This window comes from Thamnophis elegans, chromosome 14 (genome assembly GCF_009769535.1).
Source record: "Thamnophis elegans isolate rThaEle1 chromosome 14, rThaEle1.pri, whole genome shotgun sequence".
Classification (NCBI taxonomy): domain Eukaryota; kingdom Metazoa; phylum Chordata; class Lepidosauria; order Squamata; family Colubridae; genus Thamnophis; species Thamnophis elegans.
Window position 1 is genome coordinate 7,018,249 of NC_045554.1, and position 14,847 is coordinate 7,033,095.

Below are 14,847 nucleotides of genomic sequence, written 5' to 3' on the forward strand. Positions count from 1 at the left end.
CGAGTGAAAGTTGAGTCAGATACAATGGTGGGACTCAAGCCGGTTCGGACCGGTTTGGGCAAACCGATAGTTCCAGTGATCAGTTGGTCCCACCCGGTGGTGGGTTGCAGGCGGTGCGTCCCGGTACGGGTGTACCAGTGCGTGCTGGGAGCACCGGGTACCGTTCCGGTGGGGTGCTCCGGAGGTCCCACCTGCCCACCCATCCTCCTTAATTGTATTTGAGCTCTTACACGGTGCCTGCATGACACTCCGCCAAGTAGCTGGAGCGTTGCAGAGGCGTCGCAAGAGGTAAGGACGGATGCGTGCACTGCATACATGCTGAGAGCATACATGTGGGAAACACTGGGGCCCGTTGCACCATATCAGTTGCAACAGGATACAGAACCCACCACTGGTTCTGCCCATCCACTCCTGTTCTATTCCGTCCTATATTTCCTTTGTTCGAAGCCCAGCTGATCGGTGTGGCAGAATGGATTGCTATCTCTCAGCTGTTTTACTCACCGGAGCTGCAGGAAAAGGTAAGATTGAGTGCTGATTTCAAATGCAATGTGTACCTGCGCGAAGCGAACCCGTTGTGGTTGTTAAGTCAAGGACTACCTGTATCTTTGGGGGGGACAAGTTGTAAGTTTGAAAGAGAATTCGGTCATTAAGTGGGCAGACTGTCGGAAAATCAATAACCCCTGAGGATATGTGCCCAAGTAGAACACAAGATTGATCAGACCTTGGATTTTTTTTTTTAAATCACATTTTTTTATTTATTTCCTCACAATGCTTCTTTCTTTTCACACAAGGGAGATTTAGCTCCTCCTTCTCATCTCTCTTTGGGACCAAGTGGATTCTCGACCTTTGGGGAGGAAAAAAAAATCACCTGGTGGTAACCGTACCAATCTCATTTTCACCGGTAGTCATGCCGGGTGCATCAGTCCGGTAGTCTTAAGACGATGTCAACCTCTGGCTGGATCAGGGACTATGAAATTTCATCGTGAGATTTCAAATAAATTGGTTTAGAGATTTTCCTTAGCTTTTCCTGGTGTCGAAATGCCCGGGCTTGTGGCTGAGCGAGGCCCATGGGTGGCAAATGAATCTGTACAGTCAGAAGAAAAGAAAACTTGTTTAAGAAAAGACTGAAAAACATCCAGGCCTTATTCAGATACCATGCTTAATCATTCATCTCTCTTGTTTATTTTTTTCCAATGAAACTTTCATTTTAAACAAGAAGGTAAAAGCTAAAGCAAAGTAACAGGACAGTAAGAAAGGAAAAAGAAAAATAATAGTTATGGAAAAAGCGAGGTAACAATAGAAAGAGCACTTAAGTCTTATATACCACTTCACAGTGCTTTTACAGCCCTCTCTAAGCGGTTTACAGAGTCAGCCTATTGCCCCCAACAATCTGGGTCCTCATTTTACCACCTTGGAAGGATGGAAGGCTGAGTCAACCTTGAGTTGGTCAGGATCAAACTCCTGACAGTGGGCAGACTTGTTAAAATGGTGGCACACTGGTCGGAATGCAGCACTGAAGCTAATTCTGCTGACTGCCCACTGTCAGCAGTTCAATTGTGACTCAAAGTTGACTCAGCCTTTCATCCTTCCAAGATGGGTAAAATGAGGACCCAGATTGTTGGGGGCAAGAGGCTGACTTGCATCCATTTTTAGGACCTGTGAGTTGCTCCTTTTTTGGCCACAGTTAAGTGAATTGCTTCCGTTAGGTGAATCATGCGGTTGTTAAGTGAGTCATCCTGCCAAAAGTCAGCTGGGAAAGCAACAATGGTGGTCACCTGATCCCAGGGGACTGCAACCAACTGCATACATGCTGGTGGCCACGTGCCTGTTTTTTTTGATCATGGGACTGTTGGGATACTGCAATGGTCATAAATGCGAGGACCGGTCACTTTTCGAAGTACCATGGTGACTTCGAACAGTTACTAAAGAAAGGATTGCAAAAATCAAGGACTGACAGTATCTCTGCAAACTATTGTCAAGACAGAATCTCGAGCCACAGGTGGAATTCAGCCAGTTCTGACCAGTTCCGGCGAACCAGTAGTGGAAATTTTGAGTAGTTCAGAGAACAACCAATACCACCTCTGGCTGGCCCCGCCCCCACCTATTCTCTGCCTCCCTAGTCCCAGCTGATCAGCTGGGTCTTCTTCTGTTGCCCTGCACAGGGGAACAAAGCTGGGGATTTTACAGTATCCTTGCCTTGCCATGCCCACCAAGCCATGCCATGCCACGCCCACAGAACCGGTAGTAAAATTTTTTGAATCCCACCACTGCTCCGGACTGAGAATTAATAAGATTCTTATCAAAGAGTGATTCCTACTTACAGGCCTTGGATACGGGTTGTGATAATGAAGTCCCATCTCTATCCTCGCCTTGCACTCTTCCACACACTGTTTAATCAGCTCAGGATCTGTTAGCTGGTCTTGCAAACAGTACAGAAAAAAGAAAAGGAAAGTTAGAACAGAAAGTGCAGCGGTTCTAAAGAACAAACAGGTAAGTTAAAACTCCCCCCCCCCAAATTACCTTGCGAATTCCACCCCTGTCCCCCCCAAGACGTGCAAAGGAAAGACCTTGATTTTCCTGGAAGGATGGATGGATGGACAGAAGGAAGGGAGAGGGAGGAAGAATATTGATAGTGAATGAGAGAGAGAGAGGAAGGAAGAAGGAAAGATATTGATAGTGAAAGAGAAGGGAGGGAGGAAAGAGAAGGAGAAAGAATAATGAGAGTGAATGAGAGGAAAGGAACGAAGGGAGGGTGGATGGAAGAATATTGATAGTGAAAGAGAAGAAGGAAGGGAAGGGAGGAAGGAAGGAAAGAGAAGGAGAAAGAATAATGAGAGTGAATGAGAGGAAAAGAAGGAAGGGAGAGGGAGGAAGAATATTGATAGTGAATGAGAGAGAGGAAGGAAGAAGGAAGGAAGGAAAGATTGATAGCGAAAGAGAAGGAAAGGAGGAAGGAAAGAGAAGGAGAAGGACTAATGAGAATGAATGAGAGGAAAGGAACGAAGGGAGAGAGGAGGGAAGAATATTGATAGTGAAAGAGAAGAAGGAAGGGAAGGGGGGAAGGGAGGAAGGAAGGAAGGAAAGAGAGGGAGAAAGAATAATGAGAGTGAATGAGAAGAAAAGAAGGGAGGGAGGAAGAATATTGATAGTGAAAGAGAGGAAGGGAGGGAGGGAGGAAGGAGGGAAAGGAAGGAGAAAGAATGAGTAAATGAGAGGAAAGGAAGGGAGGGAGGAAGAATATTGATAGTGAAAGAGAGGAAGGAAGGAGAGGGAGGAAGAATATCAATAGTGAATGAGAAAGCAAGAAGGAAGGAAAAGAAAGCTAGCTAGCTAGCTACAAATAACTCCTGCCTTAATCAGACATAAACCCTTTTCCAAGGATGATCTTCACGGGCTTTTGCTAAATTTATTGAGAAGAAGACAATGGTGGTGGGACGTTAAAGAATTCCGGCCACTGAACTATTTCCTACCTGCAACCGAACTACCTCCAATTACATCAAGATGGAACCTTCCCTCATATCTTTTATTTTTTTGACCCTGCAAAATCGGAAGGTCTTTTCAGTGATAACCCAGGAGCTGATGGCTGATAGTTTATCGCCCTCTTTTCTTTGAATCTTGATGGCTCTGAGACGATGGCCTTCAGCGCACCATATATAAGCTTACCGCGGCTTAGTGCAATGTTTGAGCCACACAAGGAGGCAGGGCTGTGGCTATTGAGGGCCTCAGCGGTTAAAGTCAGCCCTTTGCATTGTGCTGGGGTTAGTCACCAATGCAGCCACCAGAGTCTGACGTGACCTGATCCTTCAAAAAGGTGGCAGTTGATATTCTCGCTGCCACTCTTTCCACCAAGAGAAGCGTCTTAAGATATCCTTCCAGAGCCTCCTCTTCTTCTCCAGCCTTCCATGAACAGAAAGCTGGATCTTTGGCTCTTTCAGCCCTGCTGAAAACTGAAAAAGTCAAGTGTCCCCCAAAAAGGAGCATTTGGCACTCAGGAAACAGGACCAAATGAGAGAAAGGAATTTTCTCACCTCCCTGGATAATAGTATAATCTTTATTGCCATTGTACTTAAATGCAGTGAAATTGAATCATCATCATCTTCACTTAACGACCCCCATAATCCCTTGCTGGGGGGGGGAGAGTCTGGGCAGCTGAATGGAGCTAGCAGAGTATCTGAATAGCCGGATGCCCTTCTTGACACCAATACGGAGTTTTGTTCAGCAGATATATTCTCATTGTGCCCAGAGAGAGAAATATCCACCTCTAGCAATAGCGCTTAGACTTATATACCACTTTACAGGGCTTTACAGCTCTCTCTAAGAGGTTTATGGTGTCAGCCTATTGCTCCCCCAAAAATCTGAGTCCTCATTTAACCGACCTCGGAAGGATGGGAGGCTGAGTCAACCATGAGTCAGTCAGGATCGAACTCCTGGCAGTGGGCAGAGTCAGCTTGAAATTCTGTATTTGAACCACTGTACCATCAAGGCTTCCTTCTTTCCTTCCTTCCCAAGCAATAGCAGACTTATATACTGCTTCACATGCTTTTACAGCCCTCTCTAAGCGGTTTATAGAGTCAGCCTATTTGCCCACAACAATCTGGGTCCTCGTTTTACCCACCTCGGCAGGATGGAAAGCTGAGTCCACCTTGAGCCAGTCAGGATCAAACTGCTGGCAATCGGCAGAGTTAGCCTGCAATATTGCATTCTAACTACTGGGAAGTTAGAATATTGCATTCTAACTACTGGGAAGGAAGGAAGGAAGGAAGGAAGGAAGGAAGGAAGGAAGGAAAAGAGCAGTAGCAATAGCACTTAGACTTATATACCGCTTCACAGTGCGTTTACAGCCCTCTCTAGGCAGTTTACAGAGTCAGCCTCTTAACCCAACAATCTGAGTCCTCATTTTACCCACCTCGGAAGGACGGAAGGCTGAGTCAACCTGGAGCCTGGTGAGATTGGAACTGGCAAATTGCAGGCAGCCGGCAGTCAGCAGAAGCAGCCTGCAGTACTGCACTCTAACCGCCTGCGCCACCACGGCTCTACCTGGGATCGAACTCACAGCCTCCTGATTGTGAGGCGAGAGCTCCACCCCTAGGCCACCACACCACTCCTTCTCACCTCCCTGGATGCTCACCCCAAATCCCATTGATTTTTTAAAAAAAAACAAAAACCCTCCAGATCAAATGCTAACTCACAGCTCGATTCTTACAAAACAAGGTTTTAGCTTCGCTGACAATATACTGTTTTTCTTTCTCCGTCTCTTTCATCTGTCCAGTTGCCGACCGCCACGTTTTGGCTATTCGGAATATTTTGCGGTAAAGGCCAAGGACTTCTTGACGAGTGACTGGTGTCATCTGGAGAAAGGAGAGAGGATATTCCTGGGTGAGCATTTGGGGCTGTGAAAAAAAACCAAAAAGGCTTTCAAAACAGATGGATATTTTCACGTTCTGCTCAATCAGTTTTCAAATATGTTTCTTGGCTCCATCCGTGAACTTGGAAAGAACCGGCAAAAATGGAGGGGAAACACCACCCCCCTCCACCCCCGAAAGCTATAATTATCTGCCAAATGTGGATAATAGCTACTTTTACATGTGCTAGATTTAAGGCAAGAAACTACCCGGCTGATATCAGCATACGTGAAAATATGCCTAGTCCTTCCTTAAAGATAAATGTGCCACAAGAATCAAAAGCAGGATGTTGAGAAGTGGAACAAGAAAAAATGGGGGGAAAAACCCAATTACAATAACCACAGAAAAGGGATGTGGTGGCTCAGTGACTAAGACGCTGAGCTTGTGGATCAGAAAAGTCGGCAGTTTGGCGGTTCGAATCACTAGCGCCGTGTAACGGAGTGAGCTCCTGTTACCTGTCCCAGCTTCTGCCAACCTCGCAGTTCGAAAGCATGTAAAAAATGCAAGTAGAAAAATAGGAGCCACCTTTAGAGGGAAGGGAACAGCGTTCCGTGGGCCTGTGGGGTTGAGTCATGTCGGCCACATGACCACGGAGACGTCTTCGGACAGCGCTGGCTCTTCGGCTTTGAAACGGAGATGAGGACCACCCCCTAGAGTCGGGAACGACTACCACATATGTGCGAGGGGAACCTTTCCCTTTATCTAATAACTACAGAGTTGAAGAGAGTGATCTGCACAGAATTCAACTATGTATCAATGCAAAACTTCAAAACAGGTAGTCCTCAACTTACGACCACCATTGAGGCCACAATTTCTGTTGCTAAGTAAGATAGTTAAGTGAGTTTTGCCCTATTTTATAACCTTCCTTGCCACAGTTGTTAAGTGAATCACTGCAGTTGTGAAGCTAGTAACCCGGTTGTTCAGTGAATCTGGTTTCCCCATTGACTTGGCTTGTCAGAAGGTCGCAAAATGGGATCGCATGATTCTGGGACACTGCAACCGTCATAAATATGAGGCAGTTGCCAAGCTTCCATATTTTGATCATGTGACCAAGGGAATGCTGCAAATTCACTTAACAATAGGAATAGTACCTAGACTTATAGACCGCTTTACAGTGCTTTCCAGCCCTCTTTAAGCGTTTTACAGAGTCGGCCTCTCTTGCCCCCAACAATCCGGGTCCTCATTTTACCCACCTTGGAAGGACAGAAGGCTGAGTCAACCTTGAGCCTGGTGAGATTCGAACTGCCAAATTGCAGTCAGCCGGCAGTCAGCAGAAGTAGCCTGCAGTAACGCACTCTGACCACTGCGCCACCAAGGCTCACTTAACTGTTTTGCTTAGCGATGGAAATTTGGGGCTCAATTGTAGTCGTGAGTTGAGGACTATCTGTTATCTGCTTCCGCCACCCCTTGGAGGGATTGTGAGAATTGATGGTGAAAACTATGGCGGACAACATCTTGTTAGATGCCAATGCTTAAACCTTCTTTCCGCTTGCACTCAAGACGCGGCGAGTCCAAACTATTCCAGACGCACGCAGAAAGCAAGCCTCACGCGAAAATGCCGGACAAATCCATCTTTTTTTTTTTCCCCCCGGCGGACAAAAGCAACGTCTGTTGTCCAGGACTGCTGAGCTCAGCCGCGGCAAAGCATCCTTGTAAACGAAATATTGTGGTTTCGTTGTTCATGATTTCAGTTCTGCACCCGAAGAGCACAATGCTCTCTTTCTTAGTGTTCTCAAGGAGAATTATTGACGGCCTGTTCGGGAAGGGTTGGCAAAGGTTTCACTGGGTCATATGCTAAATCATGTTTTAACACTGGCTTAGTAAATAAATTGTATTTGGCTCAAGACACAGAAGATGGATCAATCTGTCTGTCGGTCTGTCTCTCTACTTCTCTATCATCTACACCCTTCTCTCTCTTTCTCTCATTCTTCTCTCTTTCTATATCTATGTATCAGCTCAGTCTGCCCATCTATCTGTCTTTCTATCCTATTTATAAAGATATTTATATTTATATGTGTAATAAGTTATTAAGCTAAGGCCACTAAAGCACATTCTCATTCTCTCTCTCTTCTCTCTCTCTTTCTTCTCTCTTTCTATATCTATGTATCAGCTCAATCACCCATCTATCTGTTTTTCTATCTATCCTATTTATGTGTGTGTGTGTGTGTGTGTGTGTGTGTGTGTGTGTGTAATAAGTTATTAAGCTAGGGCCACTAAAGCACATTCTTATTCTCTCTCTCTTCTCTCTCTCATTCCTCTCTCTTTCTATATCTATGTATCAGACAGGGCAGTTTGCCTATCTGTCTATCATATTTATAATCGTATTTATATGTGTAATGCGTTATTAAGCTAAGGTCAATAAAGCACATTCACATTCTCTCTCTTCTCTTCTCTTTCTTCTCTCTTTCTATTATCTATGTATCAGACAGGGCAGTTTGCCTGTCTATCTGTCTTTATATCATATTTATAATCATATTTATATGTGTAATGTTATTAAGCTAAGGCCAATAAAGCACACTATAGTTTATTGTGAAAAACCAACCAGCATTGGAGTTTTGTTCTTTTAACAATGGATGAACTGCAAATGCAGTTCTCCCAGCAAACTTAATAAGGAAAGAAATAACATTTATTGTCCCTTTTCCTGCAAAAAGCATCTTAAAGTCAGAGGAGCCATCTAAGCTGGGTTTAACAAAGAGAGCCCTTCCCACCACCAAGGATCTCTTGAGCCCTCCTAAATCCTGCACAGAAGAATTACACTGCCAAGCTGGCAGAGAAATTAACCAGGTGCCCAATCTTCATGTCTGCTTAAATGACTCCGTTTGAAAATGCAACCCCATTTTGTTGTCTTTGGAACTAAATGATAACATTTAGCTGAAGTAATGACCCTCAATTGTTCTACAGCTGGGAAAGGTGACAGATGGTTGTGTGTGTCTGTGTGTGTGTTTTTAATGGGGTGGTGCATTTAGCTGAAGAAAAGAAATCTCATTTGGTCAGATTTATCCCTAAAAACAAAAGGGCATCTAGTCAAGGCTGTGGTTTTCCCAGTTGCAATGGATGGCTGTGAAGGTTGGACCATAAGGAAGGCTGAGCGCCAAAGAATGGAGGCCTTTGAACTCAGGTGCTGGAGAAGACTCCTGCGAATCCCTGCAAGGCCATCTAACCAGTCAGTCCTTAGAGGAAGTCAACCCTGACTGCTCTTCAGAAGGCCAGATGCTGAAGAGGAAACTCAAAGACTTTGGACACCTAATGAGAAGGAAGGACTGGAGAAGAGCCTTATGCTGGGAACGATGGAGGGCAAAAGAAGGACTGCAAAGCGATCCAACCAGTCAGTCTTAGAGGAGATCTACCCTGACTGCTTTTAGAAGTCCAGATCCTGAAGAGGAAACTCAAATCCTTTGGCCATTTAATGAGAAGGAAGGAGGACTCCCTGGAGAAGTGCTTCATGCTGGGAACGATGGAGGGCAAAAGAAGAAGGACTACAAGGCCATCCAACTGGTCAGTCCTAGAGGAGATCAACCCTGACTGCTCTTTAGAAGGCCAGATCTTGAAGAAGAAACTCAAAGACTTTGTTTTGATACGGGGATCCCAATAGGTCATTCATTTGGTATATAGACCAAGGTACCAATCCTTCATCCCGTTATGCAAGCAACAATCCAATAGGATGTGAGCCAGGTCTTTCTATCTCCGCTGCTCTGCGAATGCAGAGACGCTCGCTGTAGTGTATAGAATGGAATCTCCCATATCTAACCATTGTGTTCAGTGGTTCGAATCTCACTCATGTAAATATGTTTTGGCAGTTGTAACTTCAAATTGCTGTCTACTTGAAAAGTATGTTTGTATTTTTTTGCTCAGCCATCACCCACCCTACTAAGGATAGCTATCTCATTTTGCATCAGTTTAAATCGATTTCCCCAGTTTCAGGACCGTAAAAATCTTCTCTTGAACCTTCCTAGTTTCCTCTTTTAGTTAACCAAACTGCCCTCATCTGTCGAGGCAAAGAGATGCCCCCAAATACATCACTCAACATTAAAAAAAAAACACCACAATTTCTTATTCATCTTTCGGCTTACAAGCCAGCTTTAGAGGAAATCTCTAGGTTTTCACTTTTTTTCTTTACACAAATGAAGTTTTTTTTGGGGGGGATGGGAAAAAAAGCCCCCGGGGAATTCCAAATTGCTGTAGGTGAGATATTTGGACTGGGTTTCTCTTAAAGAAACAAAACAATTTATATCCAATGCCCCATATGGGATACTAAAAACAAACAAAACTGGATTTGCAACCGCCTCCAGCAATAAAATTCATGATGTGCTGATGGATTTATGATGTCGCCAAATAATAAAAACAATGAGTAAAACTGAGCAATTTGTCTCCAGAGGGTTTTTTCCCCCCCTCGTGGAGTTCATGTTTCGTGATTTCATGCTCCGTTCCTTCCTGCTACCTACGGCTTTGATTGAGGGCAACTGAGCGCATTGAAGAACTATACCAACTATTGGTGGTTTGTGGGTTGCAGTCAGAAAAACCACAGCAAGCAATAGGGTTCTTTGAACGTGGGCTGTTTCTTCAAAGTCTAGACCATCTTTTGAGGCAAACACGTGGGTGGGATCTCGAATGCAATGCCTTTCAAACTCCTGGGTCTAAATTGCTGCTTTTGTATAATTTCATTAAGGCATTGATTAACACGATGTCTGTCTATGAATGGCTGGCTGCTGCCTATCAGCATCTGGTAGCAGCTTGGAAGATTAATAAGCTTCATTATATGCTTGTAGAATCTCATGCTCTGCAGTTTTGGTTCCACAATGGCCATATTTTCTTGGAAAAAAACCTAAAAGAACAAACTTGAAAAAGGGGCAAATCTGAAGGAGCTTTGCAAGGATTAAAAAAAAATGTTTATGTTTATCACTTTGTTTCACAAAGGAAAATTCAAGAGCCAAGCAAATCAAAAATGTATATTTGAATAAAGGTTTGTACACTTATTTTAAAAAGGCAACTCAATGTCTGTTTTTCCTATGAGCGTGAAAGACTGTGCATTAAACAGTACCAATGGGAGAAATTAAATGTGCCAAATAAAGGAAATCAGTGAGTTTTTGAAAAATACTATCTAAAGGGCAGGTTTTTTCGAAAGAAAGAACTGGCCTTTATAATCAAGGACATATGGTCACTATACCATATGTGATGAATTGGGTCTCTTCCTACAGTGACAGTTGCCATTATTTGGGTGGGTGGGAGAGTGCAGAATATACAAATTTTCTTTTACATATAACCTGTATCTTATTTTATGACAAAATAAAACCTGCTTAATTTACCAGGGATTTAGATTCGACCTTCAGCAGTCTGAAGCCCCACCCCTTAGCCTTCAGGCCCCACCCCCAGCTCTAAAGCTCCTCCTCCAGGATGAGACGCAAAGCATCTGTCTGTCCGTCCACCCATCCCTATCATCTCTGTCTGTCTGTCCATCCATCTCTATCATCTGTCTCTGTCTGTCTGTCCGCCTGTCCATCCATCTCTATCATCTGTCTCTGTCTGTCCATCCATCCATCTCTATCATCTGTCTGTCCGTCTGTCCGTCCACCCATCTCTATCATCTGTCTGTCCGTCCATCCATCCATCTCTATCATCTGTCTCTGTCTGTCTGTCCGTCCATCCATCCATCCATCTCTATCATCTGCCTGTCTGTCCATCCATCCATCCATCTCTATCATCTGTCTGTCCGTCCATCCATCCATATCCTCTGTCTCTGTCTGTCCATCCATTCATCTCTATCATCTTTATGTCTGTCTGTCTGCCTGCCTATCTACCCACCCACCCATCCATCCACCTACCTACTAAAATAAAATAGAATATTATTTCTAAGGAAACTCGTGAATGCTTCCAGGTGGGGCACACAACACCAATGAGTCCTAGTTTGGTTCAGGTTTCATTGACAGCACTGACGCCATCTTGCCACCCTGTAGCGCCCCCTATGGGAGAGGGCAAAAATACCCCAATGCATGTGCTGCTTCGCTCTGATGGTCCCACTTAGAGCCGTGTGGGCGATACCAATGTAGATGCGGGGGTGGGGGGGTCACCTGTGCCGTGCCTCCTCTTTTCGCGATGTTTTCTTCGTCTTTGGGAACACATGCTCCTCTCTCCCCCCCCCCCCTCTCCCCTTTTCGGATTCACCTGCACTTTTGCTCCCAACACAAACCCACCCATATGGGACCCAGAGGGTATACTTCACCCCCCCCTCGCCCCCCAACATAAATATTCGCCCTCACTCACCTCCACAGGCGACGAAAGCGGGGGGGGGGGAAGGGGAAGGGCGCCCCCAAAGCCGGCCCTCAAAGCGCTCTGACGCTGCGGCGTGGAGGCGCGTCCTACGTCACCGCGCCGCCAGCTGACTCCCTCCCCCCTCCGCGAAGGCCCCACCCCCCGGAAGTGATGCAGGAGGCTGAGCCCGAGTGGGCGCTCTGGTCGCTGAGGAGAGCTGGTGGCGGAGAGGAGGGTAAGCGAATTGGACCCTCTCTCTTCCCGTCCGGGTCTCGGGGTTGGGCCAACCGAATGCCCCGTTCGCCACCATTCCCCCCTCCCCCCCTTCTTCCCTCTCTCTCTCTCCCCTCAGCAACGGCCACCTTTCTGGGAGGAGTGAGGGGGGGTCCTTTGGGGAGCCCCCAGCTGAGAGAAGGAGGAGGGAGGGGGCTCTTTTGAGGAGGGGGGGGGGAAGGTTCCTTCTGAGGGGAGGTTTTTTTTTTGAGGGAGCAGGAGAGACCTTGAGGGGGGGAACCTCCCCTCAGGACATGGAAGGGACCCCCACCCAACGGTGAGACATATGAGTATCCCCCCCCTCACACGGCCCAGGAATTGGGGAGGGGGCTTTCCTCCCCCTCTTCCTCACCATGGGCTCTCTTTGCAGACTCTCCTGACCCTCCTGGGGCTTGTGATGGCTTCGTGGTTGTCTGGAAAGGACCGCTGAGGTGAGTTCGGTTGGTGTGGAGGTGGGGGGAGGGGGTCCTGGGCCATTTGGGGGGCGAGGGGGGAGAGAGAGAGACCCTCTTGCGGTCATGTTGCCCTTGCCCTGTGTTTCTCCCGCTTCCCCCCCCCCCCGGCCTCTGGGAGAGGTAAGTGCCCAAGGCCGAGGCGGTTGGCTTTAGGCCAGCGCTGGACTTTCTAGGGCCATCCTGGGAGCGGTTCCAGCCCATCATCATAAGCAGAGAAGGGCGTCCCTTCAGCCTGCTTTAAAAACCGGGTTATGGGATTCTGCCTTTTTCTGCATTAATCCATTGAGTGACCAGATGGCTCTCAGTCACCCTGGGAGTTAAAAAGTGTCTGACTATCTTATATCTCTCTCTGTGTTAAATTCTTTCTTTCTATCTATCTATCTATCTATCTATCTATCTATCTATCTATCTATCTATCTATCTATCTATCTATATCTGCTATCTCTCTCTCTCTGCACATATTCTTCTCAGTCTATCTCAATCTGTCTATATCTGTCATATATCTATCTCGTCTGTCTATCATCTATCTGTTTATGTCTGTCTCTATATCTATGTCTATCTATCTATTTATCTAATCTATTTTATTTTCTCTCTCTCTCCATATCTCTCTCAGTCTCTAGCTATCTTCTCTCCCCCCTCTCTCTGTACATATCTTTCTCAGTCAATCTATATCTGTCATCTATCTTTATCATCTATCTATCAGCTATCTATCTATCTATCTATCTATCTATCTATCTATCTATCTATCTATCTATCTATCTATCTACATCGTCTGTCTATCATCTATCTGTTTATCTGTATATGTCTGTTTATCTATTAATCTAATCTATTTTATTTCTCTCTACATATCTTTCTCAGTCTATATCTATCTATCTATATCTATCTATCTATCTATCTATCTATCTATCTATCTATCTATCTATCTATCTATCATTTGCTTTGGTGCATTGTGCAAATGAAATTGGGGAGTTATAAGTAGGTTGTGCATGTGTATTTATGGTTTGGGAGTGGGAGGGATTGGAAGCAAAGGGGGCATCAGTGGGATAAGAATCACCTCATTGTTACAAACAGATTGCATCCTGGTGAGATTTGAGCTGACTGTGCCTGCCTTCCTTGGAAGGGTGGGGACTGGTTAACCTGGTTGATCCTCAGGGACTTTTGCGGATTGCTGAATCCTCTGGGGAACTAGAGAGTGATCCTGACAACATCCTGGTCTCATTGTGGCACTTTTGAGCTGAGAAGAGTTGTTGAAGCTTTCACTCTGGAGAGCTGTTTCTGGTGAGCCCAGATTGAAGGCAAATGAATTGACTGATGACTTAAGGCACAGAAGTATGAATTTTGCAACACATCTGACTGGGTCTCAAGGTCCACTTATGTGTAGCTCTGATGCCAGCAATGAGAATTTATTTCTCCATTATTGTTGGGTCTTAAGTGAACTGCCCAGCAGAGCTTTCTCAACTACCGGAGAGATAAATTTGAGGCAGAACTGACTAAATTAATAGGTTTGGGAAGACTTTTGCCTACAAATCCCTTGTATGTGCTTTAAATTAGGGCATGTTGAATTATGGAGGTGCCACCTGGTCAGAGTTTATGAAATCCCTTTGAGTTATATTATTATGGCCTCAGGAAGTAGACGATACTTGTCCTGATGCTTTTTTAGACTTTTGTCCTTAGTTGTTCTAATTGGATAGATCTCAGGAAGGGCCAGTAGCTGCACATCATCTTGGAACAGGTGGTAAGATAGAAATTTGTTTGGGAGAGAGCTTCCCTGGATCTTGAAATTTCCGGTAATTATCATTAAGCTGCAAGTTTTGGTCATACATACTAGATAAGAGTGTGGCCTTTGAATTGCTGGGGATATCTTAGAAATAAATTGGACTTGAAAGAAATTAATTATCCAGATCTCCTGGCTTGGATGTAACGGTATAAAAGTCCTAGTTATTCTGAGCGGTGGCTTCGCCGGGGGAAAAGTGGGGGGATTCCTTGGTGGTATTTACCACCATTGATCATGGGATATTGCGGGAGTGCTGGAGCTTAATGAGCTAATTATTTTTAAAAGTTCTGTGTTACAGTAGCTTCAATTCTTTAGGGAATTGTAGTGGAAAATTTCTGCTTGACTCGCATTCATGATCGCGTTGTAAAAAACAACAACCACTAGTGTTGTTTTTGTCTTATTCTTCTATGTCTGTGTTGGAAATGACAAAACAACAGCCATTAAAGCAGCGATCCCCAACCTTTTTGGTACCAGAGACCAGTTTCGTAGCAGACAGTTTTTCCACAGACCGGGGTAGGAGTGGAGGGAAGAGCTCACAATTCGTGCACACGCAGTTTTGCTTGCCTACCACTCACCTCCAGTTGTGTAGCCTGGATGAGTCCTGGCTGAGGAATTCTGGGAGTTGAAGTCCACAAGCCTTAAAAGTTGCCAAGGTTGGAGACCCCTGCATTAAAGTACTAGACAGTCTTTCTGTACA

At 45.3% G+C, this 14,847-nt stretch overlaps 1 protein-coding gene across 3 annotated transcripts; it reads right to left on the reverse strand.

The window, feature by feature from the left end:
• Positions 1 to 748: 748 nt before the first annotated feature.
• Positions 749 to 11,763, reverse strand: LYRM1 (LYR motif containing 1). 3 transcript variants are annotated; one of them, XM_032231422.1, is made up of 4 exons: positions 11,661 to 11,763; positions 5,190 to 5,348; positions 2,322 to 2,414; positions 749 to 1,084 (listed from the first exon to the last, which is right to left on the reverse strand). In XM_032231422.1, exons 2-4 carry the CDS (start codon positions 5,346 to 5,348, stop codon positions 968 to 970), a joined length of 369 nt encoding a protein of 122 aa, XP_032087313.1. In that variant the 5' UTR covers positions 11,661 to 11,763; the 3' UTR covers positions 749 to 967. The 3 variants fall into 3 exon arrangements, with proteins under 3 accessions (XP_032087313.1, XP_032087312.1, XP_032087311.1); XM_032231421.1 differs by having other exon boundaries at positions 2,322 to 2,419; positions 5,204 to 5,390; positions 11,661 to 11,756; XM_032231420.1 differs by having other exon boundaries at positions 5,190 to 5,390; positions 11,661 to 11,756.
• Between the last annotated feature and the right edge of the window lie 3,084 nt (positions 11,764 to 14,847).